The sequence below is a fragment of the Sparus aurata genome, chromosome 13 (genome assembly GCF_900880675.1).
Source record: "Sparus aurata chromosome 13, fSpaAur1.1, whole genome shotgun sequence".
Taxonomy (NCBI): domain Eukaryota; kingdom Metazoa; phylum Chordata; class Actinopteri; order Spariformes; family Sparidae; genus Sparus; species Sparus aurata.
This window is the reverse complement of record NC_044199.1, coordinates 10,798,735-10,825,587: the sequence shown is the minus strand read 5'-3', so window position 1 is coordinate 10,825,587 and position 26,853 is coordinate 10,798,735. Positions and strand designations below refer to the sequence as shown.

At 43.0% G+C, this 26,853-nt stretch overlaps 2 protein-coding genes across 4 annotated transcripts in view; one reads left to right on the top strand and one right to left on the bottom strand.

Moving 5' to 3' along the window:
* Positions 1–13,917, bottom strand: part of nrg2a (neuregulin 2a) — a 79,026-nt gene extending 65,109 nt beyond the window's left edge. For all 3 annotated transcript variants that reach the window (XM_030437750.1, XM_030437751.1, XM_030437749.1), the window contains exon 1: positions 13,247–13,917. In XM_030437750.1, coding sequence (XP_030293610.1) covers positions 13,247–13,655 — 409 coding nt within the window. In that variant the 5' untranslated portion in view covers positions 13,656–13,917. The remainder of the gene's footprint in view (positions 1–13,246) is intronic.
* A 2,222-nt stretch (positions 13,918–16,139) lies between these two features.
* On the top strand, positions 16,140–25,250 carry puraa (purine-rich element binding protein Aa). Its single transcript, XM_030438549.1, has 2 exons — positions 16,140–16,321; positions 20,838–25,250. The coding sequence occupies exon 2, from the start codon at positions 20,918–20,920 to the stop codon at positions 21,773–21,775; it is 858 nt and encodes a 285-aa protein (XP_030294409.1). The 5' UTR covers positions 16,140–16,321; positions 20,838–20,917; the 3' UTR covers positions 21,776–25,250.
* Positions 25,251–26,853: the final 1,603 nt, after the last annotated feature.

Sequence of the window (26,853 nt, the reverse complement as noted above, 5' to 3'; positions counted from 1 at the left end):
ATAACATGCTCAAACCTACAGATAAATCCGGGAGAGGACTGCAATCTGGTGCACGACGTGGCCCGGGGCCTTACAGTAAATTAATGCCACAGAGTGAGTCTGCAGTGAAAGGTTATCTCCCGCGCTGTCCTTCAGTGTCACGCTGTTTCCTGTGGCTCTACCTGACACCCCCGGCGAGGAAACGGCGCAACGAGGGAGCACCCAGAGCTCCAAATGAACAACCGGCGAGCAGATTTTCACGCGCAAAGTGCTGCAATGAATCAATTCTCCCAGCTGCAAATTCTAAACAACTCTGACGCACACAGACCTCCACGCTGACGTGTAGCAGAAAACTACATCACGGCCTCCGTACGACCTGCCTCCTCCTATTTGGAAACACAACTGTTGCTCTGAGTAAAGGAGCAGCAATTAGCCGCACTAATTCTGCCAGAATCTCTGGCACTGCTTGCTGGCAATGTAGGTTTACCATGGATGAGACATTTGTCTTCCACCTTCCAGCTGAAACATGTTGTCTCGTTTCCTGGAACATCATCATCAATTTACGATCTCCAAAGAGAAGTGATAAACACGACTTTTTTGTGCCCTGTCTCGCCTGAAACAAATTGACAGCATTGCAAGTTTAGAAACTCTAAAGGTGTTACTAATAACAATCGGCCTCTGAATGTGGCTTTCCGTCTCCCTCCTACCATTCCGACCACGTCGCAACACCGCCCTCAAGGGGTTGCGCTAGCCAACGGTGAAAACGCTCGCTAGCTTATGTCGCGGTAACGTGGACGTACTATGAAAAAAAACCTGATCGCAGTGTTGGAGACGGAGCCCCTTTCATTCCTATGAACCAACCGTCAGAATTCCTACACAGAGGTAAACAAAACAACCATCTTGTTTTTTCAAGGAAAAGAGACCCTTAATCTGCACCTTTCTGCAAGCTCTGTAGATGTGATCAGTATCAATATGACCTTTAACTCGTGTCTTCCACTGACACTGGCTACAACACAATGCACCTATTTTTGTAAATTTCCTGTGACGTACTATGAATAAGCTTTAGTTAAAGGCTGACACTGACGACCTTAAGCTGTTTACACAAACCTTTGATACGCTGCGATTGACGAGCCCTGTCGTAACCAATAAACCAGTTTATGGAATATTACGGAATGTGTTTTCTCTGGTGCTACGCCCACAGCTACGAGGATCTACAGGCAGAGAGAACATGAATATTTGTGCCCGCTAGCGTCACCCTCCCTCTCAGGACAGAGCAATAGTAGGTTACTTCAACAACATGCCAAAACAATGTTGATCTCTGCAGTAATTTTTGCGATCTTGACACACTGACAACGTGCCTGATGTTAGGAACAATTTTGCACTTCATAAAAAGTGCTCATCAGCCGTGAACGGAACCCCGTGTGTCACCGCGAGTGTGTGCAGACGGCAGGCACCAGGGGTGGGTAGGACAAAAGATATTACATACCACAGTAACCAGGTTAGTATTGGTGGGAGCCAAGGAGCTTAATCAGATTTCAGATCATTGAAAAATGAGCTTTGGGGGTTTTTCAGCATTGTGCCATTTACCTCATCGGCCCAGAGCTGGATTACAGGACTAAACATGGTTAATAATGGTGCTGTCTATAGATGTAAACAAAGCCAAATGCATATTAAACAAGATTAATAGTCCCGCAGCCGATTGATTATCGGCAGCTCTTTTTTTTTTCTCCAATCAAGCTGCTGGCCACATGTACAAATTTAGGGGATAAAACTACATTATTTTTTCTGAGCAAAACACATTCCAGAGTCTGTGCCAAAACAGAGGGCTGATAATGTTTTATTAATGTTGCTGAATGATTGATTTTCTCTCTGTTCTGCTTGCTGTTTTCTGGCCGCAAACGTACAAAAATCCACGACACCTTTTTTTTTTTTTCCTGCGCACGTACGTGTTTTCTTTGTCATCAGCGTCCAAACCCTCACTGATTGCCGATCCTGTTTGTGACTTTGGAAGGGTTAATTCTGTCGACAACCTTTCATGCTGTGCGCAGGGAAAAAGGAAAAAAAAAAAAACGTTTTAAATATTTAATTACATGCACCGGCTGCAGCCTGTGACGGAAAAGTATTGCAGCCCAAGATAGCTGCAAATTACTGAATGATTCAAAAGGCAGGGTAAACTTAAACTGCCTTCACAGAGCAGTGGGATGCAGGTCGCAGAGAGCAGAAACAATATAAACACGTTATAAACGCTGGTGTCATGTGGGAAATGTCACAAGGCCGTATCATTAAACCGGTTTGCGTGCTGACTGTTTGCGCTTTTAATTTTCACTGTCAACACGCATTTCGATTGAAAGAGAAACACCATGTTTATAAGAAAACAATCTCTTTTCCTAATACTGGTCTAACACTAAAAAGATGGCCTCCCTTTTGCAATCGACGTTAAAATAAAGTCCAAATGGCAGCGACTCTCACAGTTGTCGTCCCGTGTACATATCTCCAGGACTGTGCAGCGATTGTGGGCTCTTGAGTGCTTCTGACACGGCTCCAGGCGCAGGGGCAGGGAGCCGAACAACTGCTGTGACATTCCCAACGGACTCATCCCTTTCAACTTTTCGGTGTTTCTCCTGCCTCCTGATCCTGATCATATACTGCCTCATTGTGGTGAAGGCGACATTCTTCAGTGGGGTTGAGAAATTCAGAGTCCTAATTGCTGGAGAAGGCAAAGACAGGCCGGGTGTAAACTGTGATCAGAGAGGCTCAAAGCAAAAAAAACAGCGCCGTGTTTTAGTTAAACAGCTGTTCTGTTAAATAGTTTACTTGAGGTTTTTCATCTCAGATTACAGTTCGTGTTAACATACATAAGTGTGGTTGTGACTGAACTAACAGCTTTCTTGCTGCGGTAACAGCAGCCTGTAGTGTTACAGAGGGACACGCTCAACATATAAACTATAGACAGGATTAAGAATTTTTATAATCAAAGTTTGAAAATTATTTAGGTGCCGAAACTTACAAAATGACCATTGAACACAATGTTATTTAGTTTCGATTGCGACTTCAAAGTTTAAGTGAAACTGTGACTTTGTTCTTCCTGTTAAACTTACTGCATTTTATCTAAAGTTTAAGTTTGATGGTTTCGATTTTCTAGAAACCTGAAACAAATCTTAAGTTATTTTGGCGACGCTTGTCATTGAAGGAAAAGTTCACTTGCAGCAATAATCACCTCACTGACAGATAGCCGTCCCCTTCAGTGTGTTGGATTATTTCTTTCAGCAAGATCCATGCAGTGTTTCCTGATGAATTAACGGGAAAACAGCGAGGAATGCCCAATCTCGTTAGTTAATGAGGTCTATTGTAAGGCTGAGACCCATCCTCCGTCCAAGTTTTGTGGAAATCCGTTTAGTAATTTTTGTGTAATGCTGCTGACAAAAGAACCAACCAACAAACAATCCCTGGCATTGTAATAGAATTACTCTAAGATGTTTACATGACACCGGTCTTCATCAAAGTGCTCTTATATTCATGTCAAGGTCATCTCTTAAATGCACATAATGTAATACTGCTGCTTGGGGTCTCCAAATTAAACGATGACAACAACACGTGGACGTATAACTAGATACAGCGTCTGATAAAATGATTTAATTTCATGGCTGGATCAAATTATGACACTCAAAAGAAAATGAATCGCCGGTTTACAGCTACTTCTTTAACAATGTAATCTTATGGGAAAAAGTCATGCATATCTGTGTATACTAAAATTCTGTCCTCCATACTTTTTTTCCAAAAGCAGCTTTCATGCCACTTTATGAAATCGAGCCAGAGATTAACAGAGATTATTGGTTGTGACATTATGTACTGTAAAACTAATCTGCATTCACACCACCAGCAGCCGACCCAATCCTGCTCCTCCGTCTGATGGCTGATTTCAGCCAGCTGTTTGCAAGCTGCAGTGCTGCTGCAGCACTGTACCGTGCGCTAATGTACCAGTAATTTTAGAAATGAGGTTAAGGTGTTTTATATAAAACACCAATGTTCCTGTAATCATACAAAAAAAAGTTGAGTATTATTTGTCAAGTGTCTCTGAAAGTGAATGCCTGTAGCCTTGGTTGATAAAAGTTAGAAAGAGTCTGTCTCTAATGTGTCTAAATGAATATGTATTGAACATTTCCTTCTTTGCTTTGGTTCTTTTGTTTCTTCACAGTGACCTTAGACATAGAAACAGAAATTGTGTCATTATCATTAATGGTTATTACTTCAAAATGTTAATACTGTAATGAGAAATGTTTGGAATGAACAATGCGTATTTTGCCACTAATGTCAGATGGTCAGATTTTCTCTAATCAGGCTTAAAACGATGAAAACAAACAATTTTTCACAAACTTTACTGACATCTCATTTTGCTTGCTGTTTCTTCCTCAAACTGCCCAGTCACAACATCAAATCAAATTAAATTCTTTAATAATCTCATTGAAGCAGTTTGCAGTTGTATAGCTCATATGATTAATGAGATCAAACATTACAAGCCTTAAAGTGCATGGCATTGCAGACTTGTTTTCATAGTTCTTATCCAACTGAATTTAGAGTAAGCCCATTATTCTCCATGAGCTGGGGCATAATTCTGTATTACAGCATGGAAATGTATAATCATCCAAAGCATTGCTTTTGTGTGTGTGTGAAATCAAAAGGCACGTTAAAAAGACATTCCAAACTGTGGAACATATCTGTCACAGCGGAGTGGTTAAACCACTCATGCAGAACTAAACTCATGTTAAACCACTCATGATGGCTGCTAGTGCTTTAGTTCTGTGGTGCAGGACATTAGAGCGGCATTAGGAAGTGATAACAACTTCATGTCCAGAGCTGTCATAAACTGCGTCTTGATACTGTGAGATGCCAGCCAAGCTGATTAGACTCTCTCGCGGCAGACATTTTGTGTAACTAATAACCTTAATAATGGCTGCATTCCATTTAGGTGAGCGGTTCCCCTGGCTTATAGCTTACAGTAACGTGGAGCAAACTCTTATTCAGTCAGCCTGTACACGTTGAGAAAAGGTCTACTGTCACTCTGGACAAACTCAAGACCGATATTTCTTCAGGTAAAGTGGGAAGCCAGTGAGCCGCACATAGTTAATACTGCTGGTAGACATGAATTACATGTGTTCGATTGGCGATGAGTTGGCAAGACTACAAGCAATTCCATAACCACATCACCTTAATAAGACAGAGGTCTTGCTACATGAAATATTTGACATTAGCTGTCATAAAGTATCAAAGTATGTAAGTATGTTGCTAATGGCTAATAATCTTTTAACTTTAGTGGGTTTGATAGCAAAATACATTTTCATATCACTGAAATGTAAAATAAATGTAGCTTACACCACCTGCCCAGCATAAACTGGCAGACAGAGAAGCTAGCAACTAGCCAGCTAAGAACCATTCTGTAGCTAACCAAAAACCCAAGCTTACACCAAATCAAACATACAAAGATAATGACTATTGGACTTACATTTAAAAGGTGACCAGAGACACGAGTCAAAATGAATGCTAACGTTGCTCCGTGTTAGCTGGGTGTGGCTACTGTTTGCTAACATGAATTACGAGAATGAGTTGGCAGCTATCATCAGTTCACAAAACCATTCTGAGCTTACTTAAACAGAGGTCTGGCTACATGAGATATCTTGCATTATATGTCATAAAATATCCAAAATACCTAATCTTTGAATCAGAATCATTAATTTTCATATCACTGGGCCAATTCACTGCTCTAATAGTACCAGCAGCTGTAAATGGTGGATAGCCAAAGTTTGTGACTAGGTATCTAAGCACCACGAAGCTAACGTACATTCAAAAGGTGGCCAGAAACAAAAGTCATCGAATGCTAACAATGCTCTGTGTTAGCTGGATGCAAAAGGCTACGGTTTGCTAACACATACAAGTCAAAGGCAACCAGTGTCATATTCTCAATGACGCTTTGTCATCCAATAATGCCTCTTCAGACTTGACAAACTGGTGACCTGAATAACTGAGAATCTTCACAGAGACAGTGATATGTCAGGCGTACGTGTTCATCAGCTTGCTGGGTTCTTCCACATTACCAAAGTGGCCAACAAATGTACATAAAGTAAAATTTAAACCCCCGAGCATTATATTCTATTTGCTTTATCCTAAATTCTTGATACTATTGTATTTGTAAATCTAACACTGGGTATTTGGATGGCTGGCCTTTAGCTATCACAGTGTTAACCTGTAACTAAAGCCAAAGCTCTTTACTAACGATGACTGTATCACGTTTCAAAACAATTTAACTGTCAAATTTCCTCATTTGTATGTACTTTCATACGCCTAAGACGTTCCTTAGCCTGTGTTTAAATACATACAACAAATCAAACGAAGGAGACAAGTTATTCCGGCAGTATGCAAGATTCATCAGCATTTTCCTATAAGCTACAAAGTTGTTGTGAAGGCTTTGGAAGCACAATACAATGGAGGAACACTTACTTTCAGCAAGAACTACACTGAGCTATCAAACGTAGTCTTGCACGAAAGCTTAGAGTGTAATAATGTACGTTGGGCGTGCCAGCATAATGTTCCGGCTCACAGGTTAGTGTGTAATGACAGTGACAGACAGCTTAACTAACTGATAGCTCTACAGCAGACCAGATCCTCTTAACAATACACACCACGGCTTAACCCTGATTATTGCAGGGCTGTATTAACTGCACAGCAGCAGTAGATGCTGCACACACACACACACACACACACACACACACAGCAGCTCATCGCTATGGGACTGTATAGCATCTGCACTCCTTTATGCATTTGCTTACGTAAAAATCACACTCAACAGCAATTATACTATAAAATCTAAAGTCTAGTTAAGAAAATATGATTCAGTTATTTCAGTATTTTTAGACAGACAATGTGATCAAAGCTTGGACCGGTGCAACTTGGCAGAACGGCTGTTTTTAACTAAATGCTGAGAAGACCCAAGTTGGAGCAGGAGAGGCATTTAAACTCCACACTCCTGCGTTACTCGTGTTTCCTGGAAAAAATACATGCTTCATTCGGAGAGCTTCACCAATCTAATTTATCAGCTGGCACATTAGCGAACAGCACAAAATATTGGCTTACAGAGTAGTAGTGCCAAACTAAACCGTGGCAACAACCTCTCTGCTAATTTCTCAATTGCACAACTGTTATCCCTGTTATACATACATATAGTTAAACCGTAAGACTATGATAGAGGCTGTTTTTTTCTCTCAGCCACAGGTGCACACACGTTGTACAGCTCAACACTGGGCAGCAACAACCACGAACACCACCTGATGAAATGCCCCAGTCTGGTTATTTTTAAGGGGTGTCGAAGCCCGGTGACTGAATCATTCAAGCGCAATACTCACTCTCATCGACACATCTGGTTTGCCACAGCTGTGTTACCAACCGCGACCTGAATCAGTTAACCCTAAACTCTGTCGTGGCACAATTGTGACTCGTGTGGACACAGAAGACCTAATATGCTCACTCTGTCACAATGATAGCTTGTGAAACGACGTCTTTGGAGACGCAGAGTACAAATCAGAGTGATTGCGAGAAAGTGTCTAATAGGAGAGGGAAAACGAGGGGCCAATTACAGAGAATGGCCGTGTGCTTTTTTTTTTTTCTTCGCACATCTTATAAATATACATCAAGCTTTGGAGCAGACCGGCCGAGCGGAGGTTCAGTGGGGTGGAAAGTCCACATAAATGACCCAGTGAACATAGAAAACAGTCCCCATTCCATGCTTCCAGCTGGTCAATCTCATTAGCCTGCACCTCTGCCCTGGACCACAGACACTTACGACACTGACAGTCGAAAAAAACACTTCAATCATTCTTATCTCGGCAAACACACATCCTGTACACGACTACAATCTCAGGGGTGGAATACAGCAAATGAGCACCTTTGTCACAATCAACTGTTTGCTAAATTGCCCTTGAAGGTACTACTAGGATGTAATGACCCAACCTGTAGAGGCTTGCCGGGGTTCGTACGGCCCGCCAGACAAACTTGTGGAGACTAAAGAGCAGAACCCGGTAGCCACCAGCAGCTGTCACTCATATTTTTCTATGTCTAGCTCTCGATTCACAGAAAGATGCATAGCTCGGGGCCAAAACTCTGCCCGTCTACCACCTCAATGCAGCAGCTGCGACCTGCATACAGCGGGACTTCACAGCGACAGATTAGTGACGGGCTGTGCATTCGCAACAGCATTGTTACATGTATTACTTCGGAGATATAAATGGGCTTGATGAGCAGTAAATACTCACAAGGGCCAGAAATGATTCGCACGTCTGTTCATTACAAGCACTACGGCGGGTTTTTAGGCCGACGTGTTACTCTTCCACTCAGATGACCTTTTTTTTTTTTTTTTTGTTGCAGCTTTTTGTCTTTTACGATACAATGCTCTCCGCCAGTCCGCATTCGCCCACACACATGCACACACACAATGCAATTATGTAGGTCTCCTCCACCGGGGTCCACGGATAGACAAAAAGCTAGGGGGCCTCGTTTACCACGTTTGTTTCATTGTACAGACTTTTGATTTAGGCTGAGCAGTGAAGGACAAAAAACCCCACTATTGTTATGCTAAACAGTAGGAGCTAAAAAAGCAGATGTGACATACTTGAAATTACAGCAATGTCAGGCTCCAATCCAACAGAAAACATATCCGCTCTCGCTAAGCTAGCTAGATGTTATTTTCGATTGTGTCATCTGAGCTCATACTTTTAATTGATTCAAAAAAGTAGCACATCCGATCATAAAGCGAGGTATCTCATATTTCAAGAACTCCTACTTCACGCTTGGCTTCAACTCTTTGGCTTCACGGCTCTGCAGACTCAAACCTGGCACACGCATGGGGAAGCAGATGTAAACAAAATAGAGATGAGTTTGGTTGCTGCAGTAAGGCGTTGTCAGTTGTCGGTTCCAAAATGGTTGTTTTGTGTATCTCTGTGTAAGAATTCTGACAGGTGGTTCCAGCTACTACCAAGGTTTGTCAGCCAATAGTATAACGCCTCTAGTATGACGTGGTATCTGTGTTCTGTCTGCGGTCAACAGTCTTTGTAGTTGCCGGTTTGCGGGGGACAAAAAAGACTGGCTGAGTTCTACAGTATGAAACCAGCATACTGTACAGAGCTTATGTTAGCTAGCTAGCGTTAGCAACATTCACATGAACTAGGTAACGACGTGACGTGGCTAGCAATGGCAACATCCCAGACTCCCTTACGAATCGCGTGATTTTAAGAGTTGTTGCATCGTGAGGAGAAAGTAAACAATCTGTGTGAAACAGCTATGGCAGAGTTGACATATTTGGTGCCTTCTTGTAAAATCTGCATTCGATACAATACATTAAAATGTTTCTTTCCTCGTAAAGAGTGTCTGTTTGTCGCAGCAGCTCTGTAAAAGCCTGTCGTGTTCAAAGTCCTTCCTGTCTGCTTCCCTGTCTGAACGTCATACCTCCCAGACGCGGTTTGAACACACTGTTTCAATTGATTTACACCAAATTAATAAAGAACATAGTATGACACTAACATGTGACATTTTACAAATCCGGTAAACAGTAACTAATATTGGTTACTTTGAAGAACAAAGTGGAAAAGTCACTTTAATCCCTTAAAAGATTAATTTTTGAGACCTGTTTTGAGACGTTAACTGTACAATCTGTAAAATAATGTTTCTAGGAAATGTTGCAAACAATAAATTCTTAAGTATTTAGGCCTTCTTGTTATATACATTGTTATAATATATTTCTTTCGTTTTGTAAAATATCTGTATATACAGCTGGGAGGTGGAGGTAGGTGGAGGGTCACTCAAGGCGCATTCAATGCAAGGTGTGAATTCACGGGCTCTCTCTGTCTCTGAGAACACACCTGTTCGGCTGTTATCCTATTTACCTATTTCGCCCTAACGTTAGGCTTAGGGTTAGTTATTTTAGAGACTCCCCTGCGAGGCTTAGATTATAACGCGAACCCTGGTTACAATGTATTCACTCAGATTTTAAGTTTTAAATCGCTACATAGACTGGACAAGCTAAGAATGAGGAGTAAATACAAAAGGGTGCACTGAGGAAGAGGTTGCAGGGTTTTAATAATGTCATTTCAGGTGACTGCAGTTATGCTGCACATGGCCCACTGTGAATTTTCCTGATTCTGCGAACAAGTACGTCAAATATGCATAAGCCTGGATCAAACGTTAGGAAAACTAAAGTCAATAAATTGGAATACTCGCTGACTTACTGGCTCTTTCTTTTCATCACGGAACAACAATGACAGAGACAATGTTGCGGTTCCAGCCGGATACAACATGATCTGCTCGAGACACCGGCAGCCTGCACGAGGGGCAGATTTGACAGCTTAACGTGAAACCTGTGTTTGCATGTGTTCACCGTAATCTACACCAGGAGAACAGTATTTTTCTTGGTGTGTCTGTGTGTTTTTTTTTGGCAGGAAACCCAGAGAGCTCCCAGCTGACTGAGTCCTGATGAAGGTGTGCAGGTGGTAAGGCGCCGTAGGTAGCATGTTTTTCAGACAGCCCTTGGGAACAGGAAGACAACAACTGCATCACTTTCGAAAGCGGTACAGCGTGTACGTCCCCTGGTTCGCACACATGGGAGCTTGTGCACGAAAGGGAATTTCGAGGAGAGTTTTGGGAGGTGTGGAATCAATTGTTTGGGCCCCGCACAAAGCCGCTTATGCACCGGTTCAAGGTTCAAGGCGAGCGCATAATGGCCTGTAATAGAGATGCGCTGATACGGAGTTAGGTAGCTCGATCTGAGGGAAAGAAGCAGCCGTTGTTGATCCCTGATGAATGAAGGAGAGGGCTCAAAGGGACAAGACGACGTCAAGGGACCGACTGTTTATCTGTCTGCATGAAAGACAGTGTTGAAGATGGCATGACTGAGGAGGAGGAGGAAGAGGAGGAGGAGGGTCAGAGTAGAAACAGTGATGAGATCAATTATGCTGAGTAAGAAGGCCCCTCAATTACAATGGCTGTGTTGTTGGGGTACTTTAAATCAAAGCGATGTACACAGGCCCAGGAAGCGGGCGTGGCAGCTCACTCAGGTAACACAGTGAGGAGGGGCCCGAGCCCGTTTTGATCACGTCACCGGTGAGCTTTGCTAAGTGGCAGAATTAATCGACGATGGGGGGGGGGGGGGGGGGGGGGGCGTCCTCGAGAGGTAATAAGGTCCATTTTGTGCAGCGTCTCTAATGGGATGATGACTTTAAAAGCCAGAGTGAGCGTGGCAAAATCAAGACGAGAGGGCAGCATTCGTGTCTCACGAGTGCAGGCTAAGAGGATTTAGGGAAGACGGCGGCACAGGGCACACATCATGTTCCAGGCCACAGCACCTGAGAGGAAGTTCAAATGTACCATAAGATGCCAATGAAATAGATTATAGACCGTTTCACATTGATTATCAAGTGAAATACGACTGCTTTTTACTGCCTTTCAACATCACTGTCAATGCTACTTTTTCTATTTTAGTTTATTTTTGCTTTGCTCTATGCTTAACTTATCTTACTTCCATTGTTATTCTTTTTTTTTTTTGCATTTACTCCATAAACACTTCATATTTTGTATATTTTTACTAATATTTAATACTCGAGTGTTCTTTTTCTCCTAAACAACTGGGCCCAGTGTACGACCCTGACCCGGGAACCCTGCTTGTTGTTCCTGTAAATCTTTTTGGTGCCATCTCTGGCACAAGAATTCCCTTCAGGGTTAATAAAGTTCTACATTCTCATATTTTGTGTATTATACATGTGATTTAGATGCTCCAATTGTCTAAAAACAGTCAAAGTACAGAAGTTCTGTTGCAGGCTGTGCAACACGAGGGAGAAAACGTGAACCCGAGTGAAGGAGCGTCTCCATGACGAGCACTGAGAGGTGTTCAAGGTCCAGTTACAGACACCCGGCACTACTTCATAATTAAACTAGCAGGGGCTTGTTTTACACTTTGGCGAAGAGCAGAAAACATTATCTGTGCCATTTCAGCTGTTGACGAGTAGCTCCAGACCCGTGACCATTCACATTTTAAAAACACAAATGTGTGTCAGTGCAGCCCTGTCTGCATCAGACACAACTTCCCAGGAAAGGATCAGCGAATGAAAAACCAGCGTTGATTTTCATTTTGTGCAAACTTACAGCAAGCCATGTGGGAGAGAAGACTTGTGCGTTGACTAATGTACTGTGAACACGCTTGAATAGAAGAAAGGTGTCTAATGTTGCCTTTAAAAATGACTCCCAAAGGGCGACATCTACTGACCAAGCTCCACTCCTGAGCTGCTTGAATCGATCTATTTTTTTAAATATTTTTTTTAAATACAAACCCTTAAAAACATGCTGAGGATAGTAAAGTTGATGGTCTGATATTTCCAAAAAAACTAAACAAAACAAAACCCCGTCGATTCCTTGTTAGAAACTACAACACCCACAGCCAGCCCACTTCCTGCTCTGAAGGTGCATGTGGAGCTCCACACAGGACTCGCACTACGACAGGCTGTGTCACAGTGTAAGTGGGGGTATTAAAGCATTAAAGCAGGCCGGGAACCTAAATATAGCCTAGGAACCACTTTGCTTAGGGCAGCCTGATTTCCCCCACACGTGATAACCGGTGATACAGGCCGCTGTCCCTGGTCCTGAATCTGTACCGGGTCCGTGAAAATGCATGCGCCCGGCGTTTCACATACAGAGGCCATGCATATTATTATTATTAGTATTATTATTATTATTATTCAAAAGCAAACACTGCACATGGAAACCTGGGAGGACGCGTAAAAAGACGCACTGAAAAAAGGGGCGCCCGAGCGTTTAAAGTGTAATGCGGGGCTGGCTGGCTGGTTGGCAGGATGCAGATAGAGTTCGATACTACACAAACTGCAATTCCTCATAAGCAACAGTGCGAGGCGCATGTCTGATGCAGTTCAAGGGGGGTGGGGGGGTATGGGAGAGAGAAAGAGAGTTTGATTGATCATGTGGGCTATGGGAGCCTGCGAGAGTTGTCGAAAATTGCTGCATAGACGCCCCTTAGGCACCTATCTGGTACCCACTGACTCCAAAACCCATGCTGTGGCCGCGATAACCACAATTCACCGGAGTGCCTGTAAGCACCGAGGAAAAAAAGAGCAAAAAAAAAAAAAAAAAGAAGAAGCCCTCAGCCAAAGGGGGGCTGTTAACAGAAGCGTTCATTCTTCCGGGTTGGACTTCACCGGTAATCCACAATACATTAACTTACCGCAGTCCTCACACAAGATCTTCCCAACATCCTTTTTGAGGTTCTTTCCACTCGTGTCCAGAGGAGCGAACGATGCCTTGAAAACCAAGGGCTCGTCCGTGGGGTCCATGAAAAAAATGTACTTGTGGTTCTTCTTCACTTTGGCGCACGGAGCCTCGGATCCAAATTCCCCCACGGTGACGAGCTGCTCCCGCTCCAGACCCCCGCTGTTCAGGGGCCACACGTCCAGCACTTTGACATTCACACGGTACGGCTCCGCGGAGACGTTCACAGGCGTAGACTGCACCTTGCCCTCGATCACCACGGCGGATTTGTAAGCCTGGTCCTGCAGGGAATTCAAACTCGGGGAGTAGCAGGCGAATGAGACCCCGATGACCAGCATGGATAAATGCACTGAATCAAGCCTCATGCCGCCTGCTTTGGCTCGGTGGTCGCTGGTCGCGTTGCGGCAGGGCTCTCTCGGCTGCGGGGCGATGGCGATGGAGCTGGGTCGAATGAAGAGACGGCGAGTGGGCTCCAGTAGCACGGCAGCGCGGCGGACCTTGCATAAGTGTCCATGCCATCGGGATCCGCTGCTTTTTTCGAGTGATTTCCAATGGGTAAACAGCAGCTTTGTGGGGGGAAACAAGGAGAGGGGGGTTGAAAACCGCGGGGCGATGCTGGGATTCAAATCCGGTCACTGCTTCTTCTTTCTCTCTCTCTCTCTCTCTTCTTCCTGCTAATAATAAGGCATCGTAGACGGGCTCAGGCGACGGAATCGGCGGATTCTCCCCCTATCCAGAAGATGTCCCCCCCACCCACCCCCTTATGCTGCCATAGTAGCCTTAACTGCAAGACGACGCCACTCTTATCTTTGCCCAAAAATTGCAGTGGTGGGGTACCGCTATGATGGTTTTCTGTATCATCTGCAGCGGAGAGCCAAAAAGACGCAAAATGCTGCAGTGGAGCACAAGTTTGGTAGTCCGCTCGCAGAACATAAGCCACGTTTCATTCCCCCCCCCCAGTAAAATCAAAAAATAAAATAAAATCAAAAAGGTATATTTGCGGTTCGGCAGCTATAACGCTAATACGCCGCCTTCCACCGCGGCTCTCTCTCCGCCTCCCCCACTAGCCACAGACGGAGAGGAAATAATGCCGATTGCCAAGGGGGCTCCGTCAACAGAGAGAGAGAGAGAGAGAGAAAAAAAACGCAGGATCGGAGCACCGAGATGCAGGGGAAAAAAACCCCGACGGACCACAGGGTCGATCTCCTCACTCCCCGAAACCCAGTTTACTGCATGTCAATCACTCCATGGTGTTTTTAATCAGCGATCTCACGTTGCAATGAAACAAAACGGAATCCTACATCCATGGCTGTCCCCCCCTCCTCAGAATCGCATCTTACTGTAGCCAAGGCATCGCTCCAAAAAAAGAAAAAAGAAAAAAAAAGAAAAAGAAAAAAGAAAAAAAAAAAGAAATAGGTTCAGGGTAAAAGATACAGCCGCATATAGTCCGGCGGGCCTGCAGGAGAAATCACACGGCTGCGATGACTAAGGCTGCGAAAGCGTTTCAGGATTCTTCAAGAGACTGTTGTTGAATGAGTTTTTTTTTTTGTTTTTTTTTTTGGCGTCTCATCTCATTAAGTCATGCCCTGCATTCAGGTCACATTCGCTGCTCTGCCTCTAAAAAAAACGAAAAAAAAAAAAAAAAAAAACTGATGTTGAAGCACCGCATTAAATCCATACAGCTGTGACAGCTGTGATATTGGGGCTCCGGAGCAGAGGAGAACTATTTCAATCAGCCCCAGAAGGAGGAAATCCAGTCAAAGCATGCTCCAAGATATTTGTTTAAAAAGAAAATATATAGAATCAAATGTATTTGCGTGATAACATGACAATTTGACCGAGAGACACACTGAGAAATAAACATTCGCACGTTTTTGGTTCTTTTTTGGTTCTTTTTTTCTATTGTCACCAGTGACAGTGTTTGGTCAAGTTATCATGGTGACGGATTCGCTTTGGTTTCGCCTGAGCGCCAAATAGGATGCGGATGCAGGACGTTGTAGCCGACAGTGTTCACAAAGAGCGACATCTGCTGACGACAGTGTATTTATGACCGGCTCTGACACATGCTGTACATGCTGCTGTAGATTAAAAAAGAAAAAAGAAAACAGGCTGACAGGATGTGAAAATCTCTGTCCGATTGCACGTTTCACACGGCGGACTGAAAATGAACAACTTTTATCAGACGCATGCGCAGTTTAATCAAACATGTTTAAATTGGAATTGTGCTCAAACATGGAGCGCGTGAAGTCTTAGACTATAAACTTTAGTGACGTTTTCGACACACACACACACACAGAGACACAGACACACACACACACACACACGTTTACGTTGTGTGTGCATGCCCTGCAGACCGGACAGAGACCAGGCAGCTCTCCGTGGTGCTGAAACTTTACAAGGCCTATAAATCACGCCTATAGGTCGCCTGTGTAGGACGAGCACGCATGAAACCACTCAACAGTGTGTGAAGTGGGGTGGAGGCCTCTTTTTTTGCAAACAAGAGCTGCCCAGTGTGCTTTTTTTTTGCATGGCCGCCACTTCACACCAACACAAATATAGGCCTAATAGACGCGCGGGGGAAACACATGCGCATGGGTGACACTGGAAGTCAGGAAAGGTCATGATATGGACTCAAGGACCGCGCTCACCATACTTATTTACCCTCTGCCCCTTTATTACATATAAAACTGTTGCCCTACCTGTTACCACCAGAGAGCACAGAGCTGCAATACCCCGCTAACACCGAGCGGGGGCGCGCGTCCGCCGACTTCCCCGCCACGGTTGCGTGTTGACATCAGAGGTGAAAGCGTGCGGCGTTGAACTTGTGCGTGTGCCGCTCGCCGTGCCACGACTCGCCGTTCCTTGTCCATCTTGTGAAGCCAGCAGAAGCAGCCAGTCAGCCAGCCAGCCGCTGTCACAAAGGCATCCGAGCGTGTTCACATGCGTCTCTCGCCCCGCCGGGTCTCCTCCCGCACGCCGCAGAGGCTTTAAAAGAGACGCTCCCCTCCGCCCGCACACGGAGCGGCGTAAGGTACGTTTGTGGGCTCTCATGACGCTTTATTTACATGTCACTCGAATGATTTCTGTCCTGCAGCATTTTTCTCCCCCCTCCCTCCCTCTCCACCTCCTCTCTCTATCTAACGTGCAGCCAAGCATATGCCATCGCTTCTCAGAGTTTTTACAAGAAGCATTTCATACTGCACAGCGAGCTGCCGCGCGTCTCTATCGGAGATAATAATGGAGCTGCGTTTGGAGCAGCGCCACGGCATTCCTGTGTCGCGATGTAGGGCAAAAAAAAAAAAAAAACTTTGGGAGGTGATCACAGCGGCTGCCTTTTTTTTTTAAAAAAACTGCGACGACACTTTTTCTGGAGGCTGGAGTCTGCGTCGGACGTGGCCTCGGCGTCCGAACAAAAGTGGATTTCATATTCGTGGTTGGAAACCAGCGGATTGATGATTAAATTGACAAGTTGCTGGCGGTCTTGTGTGTATAAACCACAGTACAGAGACGAGGGCCCGTCGTCTACTGTATGTCCTATAAATCAGACAGGTCTATGGATCATTTCGGGTGAAACGGGGGGATGAAATGTGGACTCATTTTCATGAGGGCCCAAGAGTAAGGGTGACATTGCATCTGACGCAAGATAAATGCTCAGTGGATATTTATTACAGAAAAAAACAAGACCATGTCTGACATTAAATCAGTTTTATAGAAATAACGTACCTTTATCTGTGCGCTTAAGGACTCATGTTTACCACAGACCATCTAACTGGTCGAGGAAAGCAAAAAAAAGCAAAGAGCGCTTCACAAAAGAGTGAACATTAGGTTAACAAGAGAAAAAAAAACGTCAAGTATTAAAAGTTTGGACTCATGATAAATAAATTCATGTTAAAAGCATGGACATGCGAGGGGCAAACCAACCAAACGGTGCGTAAATGTGTGCGTAACTTGGCCCATGTAGGCCTCCATCATACTGATGATACCATGAGTTTAATAAATGTTTATTATGTACTTTTAATACATTTTTGCTGGCGTGACTGTCGGTTTGTCTTGTCGAGATCACTCATGATTTACTCACCTTTTCTTTAATCCCCCAAACATGACTGGATTGTTTTTTTGTGTGTGTGCTGAGGGGCTGATCAGGAGGCCAATAACAGCAGGGTGCGTTTATGTGAGTGAATACAGCAGATCTCAACCAGGATTTTTTTTATTTTTTTTTTTTAAGGAAGACGAAGAAAAAAAGAAAAGCAAGTTTGAGAAGAGAAAATCAGCTTAGCCGGGGCAGGCCTAACCCTTTTAGGCCGCCGTGCTCGCCTCGACTCACACAGCAGAGGAAACCGTCTGCTTTGTGCCTTAACGTTATTTCTAAACTTCAATAAATGCACCTATTTGATTTCTTATCGTGTTTATTACAGCGTTTTGGGACCCGTTGTTGTTATATTATCAATAATTAATTTTATTATACCACCTCTCTCCTGCAATATTATTTACTTTTTTAAATTTTAATTATTGCTTTAGCCCCATACTTACTCTCACAAATCAAAAATAGTAATAGTAATCCTTTGCCTTTTCTTCCGCGTTCTGACTCCTTGACAATTTAGAATCCGCCCATTCTCTAATTTAGGAAATATGTCACAACCACTTAATTATGCAAAGCTGTATTATTCACAAAAAGTCAGGCAGTATGTTTCATTTATTTATATACGAGCACAAATCTACATTTGTCATGGAAAAACATTAAAACTAATATGTAGTCTTCAAATTAATATAATTAATTCTGTGACAGTGATCAAGAGTCCTGACAATCTATAAATAAATGTGAACAGATCTGTGATCAGCGTTTTAGATTCTGGGTCAGACTACTTTATTTGTGTTGCAGAACTCCAGTCAGGCCTTCAGACCGCCCAGCACTGAAGAAAAACGTCCAGGCTGAATTTTAAATAGTTTTCTAAAAATTGTTGTCAATGGGAAACATTTTTCGAGAAACAATACACAACAAAATCACAAAACCAGAAGAAAAAAAGAAAATAAATCATCTGTGTGGCATAATCAGAATAATCTTTGGTGTTTTGATTGTTTGGATGAATTTCAAGGATCTCCTCTTTTTTTTTAAAACTGAATATTTGTAGAGTAAATAACGACTCCTGGCTGAAAGAGAGTCCAGTTTAGACAGAGTTTAGCTGCTGTACATATATATATATATATATATATATATTTTAAAGATTTTGAGAAGCACATTAATATTAGGCAGACATTGTCACATATAAATAGACGAGTCTTCAGAATATATCCACCGAAAAGTTAAGAAGGAGGCCTGCGTGCTTTAAACTGTGACCCAGGACCGTCATATAGACATTTTACCGCATTATCCCATAGATATTTTATATTTCGAAATTATTGACTAAATTATCACCCGCCGCTCGGCGTTTAAAGGCCAAGCTGAATTATTATTATTTACCCTATTGTTTAATCAAGTTTCAGAATAAAACAACAGCCTTATTTATTATTTTGTCATAGTAAATGATTCCCCAGCAATGCCAAAGTTGTTTGAGAGAATTATTAAACCCTCAAGAATGATGTGCGGGGATTCATACAGAGCAAATGCTGAAATGGCACAAACGAATTAAAGTCATATTAAAGCAGACCTGTGTGTAAATCATGCCTGCTTCATACAGTCTGCGCATTGTGCGCAATCAGGTTTGATTCCAGGTGCAACAAGAGGGAAGACTTATGACTGTGGGGAAGTTTCGCCAGCATTACAGTAGGTCTATTAGCCTCAGTGACCCAGAACAGGTAAATGTTGTTGTGTTGCTTATTAAAATGTTGATTGTGTGTGTTTTTATATTATTATTATTATTTAAAAAAACAAATAAACGCATAGCCAGGAGTGAGAATAATCACATTTTTAACAGTGAGGCCTATTTAGACACCAGACCTACATAATCCTCTGTGGTCTGACAGCCCAGGCCTCTTTAAACATGGGCACGCTCTTTTAAATTGACAGCAGCTTCCAAACATCTGTCAACGCAGCATGAGGTCGCAGCAAATTGTGCCTATTATTTGCAGGCCTACCTAACACAGATTTTTTATTTTTTATTTTTTTTATTTTTTAAACTTTTTTAAACTTTTACTTGACGTGTACGGCCCCACGTGTGCAGCTGAGCAATTAACTTGTATAGTCACCTGAAACATGCCCTTCAGACCGAGCTCGGGCCTGCCTGGGTGAGGGACCGGTGATGTGGACACAGTTAAAAAATAGCCCGGTGACTATCTATCCTGGCTATAAGGTGTGGACTCGAGCCATAAATCAGACGACTTTAACTAGTCAGAAATAACTTTGGCTTGATAATCGCTCCAAGGTCGAAGATTAAAAATAGTGCCATTATTCCATTTGTGCCTCTCGTGAGCGGCGCGCTCGTGGTGACAGGGGCCCAGTGCGCCTCAGCTGGAGCCTGACGCCGGCACCCCTGCTGATGAAGGCCCTTTATTCTAACCGCAGGTAAGCATGGCGGTCACGACATCAGCTCGCTGACACAACGCCCTGAAGTATTTGCATCCTTGAATATTGTTCCGGACATCGTCAACAGACGACAAACGGTCTCCCTGTGCCATTTTACCCGACGTGCCTCGGCATTACTGTACTCCTTTGCTGCGTCAGGTAAAGCAAAATGTGAATTTGAGTTTGTGAGAGAAGAAATTCTAATTACAATTATAAAAAAACAACTATATAGTCGTTGCCCTTTTCACACGGGACGTTTCATATATTTTTAAATAAGTTGTTGAAATAAAATTATACTGCGGTATCATTTCAGGCTGGGCTGTTAAGTTAGTTTAGTAGGCCTACTTTAAGGGGTGGAGTGGTCTCACCAAGGATCTATTGTGAGTCCTGTGTCATCGGCTGTGCGCGCAAATAAAATATCTACTCATTAGTCTCAGTATTTATGAGTCTACCAATACAGTGTTGTTATATGTTGCAAACAATATATATGCCAATTGGTGATGAGGCCTAATGACTTAAATACGACGTGAAACGCGAAAGAATCTGAATTAATTGCCATGAAAGGATCTAATAATGATTTCAGTTATAAGAAATGAATGAGCCTGGGCCAATTTTGGATCCATACACTTACAATAAGCAGTCGTTTGAAATTCATTTGTTAAAAATATATATATATATATATATATATATATATATATAAAACATAATAATAATAATAACCATCAACATTAAACTTACTCGTAGACACACGAGAAGTGTATCCAGGGCTAAAAAAAAAAAAGTGAAGTAAAAAAGTGTTAACTCCTCCTCAAATCAGAGGGTAAACTCGGGTATTTTCCTCGTAGTCTCGCTACCACAGGCTGTTTTGTCAAACCGAAACTTAAGCAGACAGTCGCGGATGCATTTGTTAAGAAACAACAGCTGGGTTTCGTTTCTGGATGTAAGTGACAGCTCGTGACATTACACCTTGCGGGAGAAAACAGAATCCTCGCTCTGCATTAACGTCTCCCCCTCCCCACCACCACCTCTTTTATACCTCTCTGTGTAGATCTCGCGAGAGCTCCGCCGTTCGCTGTGGCTGGCCGTGGCTTTGCAGCAGACAGAGGGAGAAGGCAGGCAGGCAGCATCATGGCGGACAGAGACAGTGGAAGTGAGCAGGGAGGAGCAGCCACGGGCCCAGGCTTCGGTCCCATGCACCTAGCGACAGGAGGGGCGGGCTCGGCTTCCGGGCTCCAGCACGAGACTCAAGAGCTGGCGTCGAAGCGGGTTGACATCCAAAACAAACGCTTCTATTTGGACGTTAAGCAGAACGCGAAAGGCCGCTTCTTAAAGATAGCAGAAGTCGGGGCCGGTGGAAACAAGAGCCGCCTCACTCTCTCCATGTCCGTGGCGGTCGAGTTCCGTGACTACTTGGGAGACTTCATCGAACATTATGCCCAGCTGGGTCCGTCCAACCCGGGACTGGTACAAGACGAGCCCCGGCGAGCGCTCAAGAGCGAGTTCTTGGTCCGGGAAAATCGGAAATACTATATGGATCTGAAAGAGAACCAGAGGGGACGGTTTCTGAGGATTCGACAGACCGTTAACCGGGGGCCCGGTTTGGGATCCACGCAAGGCCAGACGATCGCTCTGCCGGCCCAGGGACTTATTGAGTTTCGTGACGCTTTGGCTAAACTTATTGACGATTACGGTGTAGAGGACGAACCTGCAGAGTTGCCCGAAGGGTCGTCATTGACTGTGGACAACAAGCGGTTTTTCTTCGACGTCGGATCCAATAAGTATGGTGTGTTCATGAGGGTAAGCGAGGTGAAGCCAACGTACCGCAACTCAATCACGGTGCCCTACAAAGTGTGGTCCAAATTTGGGAATACTTTCAGTAAATATGCCGAGGAGATGAAGAAGATCCAGGAGAAGCAGCGGGAGAAAAGGGCATGCGAGCTGCAGCAACAAGAGGAGATGCAGGCGGACGATGGAGACGAGGATTGATATAGAGTGCAAAAGAAAAGAAAAAAGAAAAGATGCAAAAGTAATGAAAATAACAAGAGAAATATAATTAAAAACTCTACTGTATAAAGAAAGAAATCTAAAGATTTAACTGTAATGGTTTAACTCCAAGGGAGCATCACCCACAATATAAGAAACCTCCACAACCTGACAGTTATGACATGTTGTCACTCATCGCTGGATGTTACCCCACTTATCCACCATTAATACAGTAACAGGCTGCTAAACAAAGTAATAACATTATATTTGAACATTGTTTCCTACTTGACAAACAATATTGAACTGAGTGTTTCTTTCCCTTATTAACAGAAAAAAAACTTTTGTACCAGTTAAAGCTATTGTAAAAAAAAAAGAAAAAAAAAAGTGTTTGCAATGTTCAAATGGGATTATTGCCGAGTTCCGAAGGGGGGAAAAAAGAGTTTCCTTTTCATGTGAGCTAATGACTTCAGCACAAATCAGAGATTTTAATTTTTTCAAACCAAAATTCAAAAAAACTTTGTAAGAGGTTGTCACATGTACTTGCCATCCTATTTACCTTTACCTGTGAGTAGAGATGTGTTTACACATGAATCATATGAGGGCTAGGCCTGCTTCGGAGAACTGGTTAGATGTCATGCAGTATAAAAAAAGGAACATATAGGCGGTTTTCATGAAATGAAATAAGTGCTCTATCTGTTGTGCAATATGCATTGCATAAAAATCAAATCTATTGAACTGGTCGACGGATCTCGACATGATGACATTTGCCAGAGGCATTCAAAGAAATATTAATATTGTAATTTTGTTTCCGTTGAAATTGTTGCCATGCAGATGGATATATTATAGACTACCTTTGTGTCTCGTTGTTAATGCAATGTGTTCATTTAAAAAGGTACTTAATGTGTATTTGATAGAGGAAATGCAGTGACAACATGTAGCAAATGGCCTGAATCGCAGATTACTCAACAAGACAAACCCTACGCATACTGTGCTGATTGGCTCGGTGGTCTGAAAAGAAAGAAGGCAAAATTCAGCAGAGCATTATTTGTTAGTATATCCGAAACGGAATCATTTTGTGATCTTGTTCTCATAAAAGTCCAAATGGTGCCAAGGAGTGCTGTTGCTGCATGTTAATCTGCACTAAGATAGATTTCGTTGGTCTCCCAAAATATTGGCTCAAGGACCCTTCCGTATGTATCTTTATCTGCCTATAGTGTACGAATCTCAAGTTTGAGTACCAAGTGATTTCCATCCAAAGGCTTGGTGTAGTTGTAGTGTTTCAAAAGCGTGATTGTAAAAGGAGTGACCTTGCGAACTGTAATCAAAATATCACCATCACACTATGAGGAGGGCCACTGAGGAGCACGCCTGGATAAGCCACGGTGAAGAGGGTTCATTTCACCCGCCGGTTGAAACTCGGGTTGTGTGTGTCGACGGATGTGCCCATCCCAACAAGTGTTAGACCTGAAGATGTGAAGTTCAGTGGGGCTACTTTGGATACATACTCATAGCTCTACTTCTAGATTTGTAAGCCCAAATATGTACCGGGGGGTGATGAGATTCAGTTTTGGTCTAATTGTAAATATTTGGGCTGCCACACGGAAAACAACTGGTTCCTAACCAGTTCAGTCGCATCTCATAGATGTGTGATAGCAGTTTTATAAACTCTGTCAGTAAACTCCAGAGAAACTGGCAACAATCAGATAATGTCAGATTTACCTCAGCATTGAATTAAATGATTGCTCCCATGTTTAGATTGACTGGAAACCAGCAAACTAGACAGTCCTTGACCACCTATTTTTGGAGCCTCTGGTATAGCCGAAACGTTACCTGATTGGGAGCATCCTCTTCAGCATATAAACAACCTGGTGCCTTACACACTCCGCATGCTTACACGCTGGCCTGGTGCTTTGGATCGCAGTTTGGCTTCTTTTTTGTTATTGTTTTCCTCTTTCTTCCATTTTTTTTGTGTCTCAGCCCCCTTGTGTGCTAGCGCACGACTCGTGGTGCTAAAAGGGTTCGATATGAACCCTTCAGAAAAAAATATGGAGCAGATTTCTTAACTTTTTTCTGCTACCTTCCTTCTTCCCTAACTCTATTGCCATCCCCATTCCCAAGCCATCCAGGTATCGGCCTACATGTAAACATGGAAAGGGGGTTGTCACCTAGATGCAAGATGATGCAGAAGAGTTGGCCCTTTGCTAGCCAAGCGCATTAGCAGGAAGAGCAGGGGCTGATTGGGCAACACCGGCAGCGGCCTGATATGATACACATTTTTGTCAGCAAGCCCCTTTTGAAAATGCTCGTTCTATGGCTTGGGTAGTTCTGTGTAAGTTGTAAGTCGCTCAATTAATGGGGAGCAGCAAGCATGTCTTGTTTTGTTTTGTTTTGTTTTTGTTTAACGTAGTTTTACCTTTTCAGCGTTATTCCACATTATTTGTAATTTTGGAATGTTTTCGCCCACAAAAAATATATCTATTTTTTCTGTGCAACATTTCATCACTGTGTGCAATATCGTATGTGCCAATGGTGGCAATATATGTATATCAATTAAATATATGATTACTATTTGAAAGCATGTGGCTGAATTCCATGTTTATTTCTCATGAAGGAGTTGTATGCCTTTATTTGCACTTAAAGCTCCATCCTAGTGGAAAATAGAGTAAACCAAGGTCTTAGCAGCCTGTTGGGCCAAGCAGTTCACAATACGTACTTTAACTTGCAATATGACGTAACTGCAAGTACGCCTGTCTTTAAGGAAACGGTAAACTTGGCTTATGGGTTGTCGAAGGTTGACTATAAACACACCATGGAGTTCTTGTGAAAAGGAAAAACTTAAGAATCAGTGAAATCTCCATTTTTAGCTTTAAGCTAAGAAAAGGTGCTTCAGTCCAATCCTCATTAAGGTGTATGGTGAACTGTCTTCAGTGGTTGTTGTGTGTAGCACTTTGCTTTCCCAGGTTAATGAATTGCCTGACCAATACTTGTTTAAAAATGATCTCAACAAAGAATGTCGTTCTTCTCACTTATGTTGGTTCTTTTTTTTGTTTTGTTTTGTTTTTTTAAAGAGGGTATTTGATTTGCTCATTGGTTTTGATGCATTAAATATATAATTTATGTACATTTGACAAATTTTAAAAATAAATTTAATTTACCCACGAGGGAAAAAAAATCTACATTGAAAATGTATGTGTTTTTTATGTTTCGTTTCTTGTTGGAAAAAAACAAAACAAAAGACAACTTCCCTAAAATTTCTCCGATTCACTGATGAAAAGTATGTTTAATTTGAAAGTGTTGTCTCCCATGTCTGACTCTGCATTTGCAATGATACTAATTGCTAAAGCTTAATTTTACAGCCTTTAAAATGCAAACGTTGCAATGACAAGTACTTAATGAATTGGTTCTTCTTAGAGGTTTCTACATAAGTACTGTATGTGTTATACCGGGCTGTAAAATAAAGCGTTACTTTGTTCTCTAATCATCCTGACTTTGCAGTTTGTGGTCATCTGTATGCAGTCGTTGCTCTTCTTTGAGCTTCACTGCTCGTGCAGTGTAACACTAAAGAAGTGAGGGCGTATTGATCACAAGCCAACACCTGCACGTCTTTTTAACTTTAGTAACTGTTGCAAATGACATTGATGCCAAAGAAACTACTACTACTGCTGCTGCTACTACCTATAATTGCTACTCATTCATAATCCTGTGCAGTTATTTAGTTAGTCGCAAGATTTTCTAGTCACAAGTTAGTGTGGTTTCATGCATGTTGATATAATGGTGTGATTGTCTTTCTCCAGATCGTCAGCAGTCTCGGTATTGTTCCTACGTCTTAGAGCGTGCTCGAGTAGTGATGACATGGGGAGATGTTGCCAGGGGCGACGACGTTGACAGTCTCGTACCTTCTCCGTTGACCACCTACCAGAAGAAACCACATTAGTAAAAAGGTCGATATAGGGATGAGTCTGGACAGGCTCAGAGGTCTCTTTGCAGGACATATGTGTGACTGGGCTTTGTTGTGAAGACGATGGTCTCTTGGCCAGGAGGGAGGCTGAAACAACCGGAGGGCACGTGCTCGATCTGAGATGGACTGTAGCCCGGAAGCCTACTCAGAGTTTGCTGCTCATCCAACGGTCCACGTGTCAGAGGACTGGTGTTGGTCATCATGCCCTTGGATTTCTCAACTGGTGATGAATTTAATCTGAAGAAGAGTCTTTGTGAAAGCACAATGTCTCCTATTGATGACAGGCTACAGAAATCCTTTGATTTGAGATCATGAGTGTTTGTCACTCATGCTAATTGGCAGCACAATGGCAGTAATTGCTCAAAGGAATGTTGCCGGGAAAGATTAATAGCGGGTTTAGTCCGGTTCCAGCTGCCACACTGTTGGCTGAGAGAGAAGCACTTGATCAAATTCATATTTCATTGCCACTGCAACATGGTCATCATCACCTGAGCACTCCCTGACAGCAGTGAGTAGTATGAATACCTTGCGGGGGACAACATCCTGTATGAGTGCCTGCTCGTGGGTTAATTTGTGATGTTGGGTTTCTGTGCTTTTAGGCAATATGTCTGGAAGTGCTGCCTTCACTCCAGCATTGGATTCATCTTCATTCAGATTTGTAATTTTGTGCTTTATTTCCGAAAGCAGTTCAGCACTGGCTTTGGTGATGACGTAATTCATGGCAGGCTTCTCCGGCTTTGACCACTAGAGGACACTCTTTACCTATAAATGGCACTCAGAAACAGACGAGAGAGGGCTGCCAGATGAGAAGAGATGCCTTTGGCTTCACTGTAGTGGAGTGAACGACAGACAAGGTACACATTTACTTACATAAAACGCTTTAGGGCACAGGGGGGGCGGTTTAACAGAGCTTCATCATATCAAAGTATCTTAAAGTTGCAAATTAGAATGTCAACAGAATGTTAATTAGATAACAACCCTGATGTTTTGTCATACATCTATATATTGTGTTAGAGAGATATGAACCTGACATGCTAACTAGCTTGAAAACCTCCCTCTCCTAGCAGTCCGAAGCTCCTGTAAACACCAACAGTCCCCAGCTCACTAGCTGCACGGCTAACAG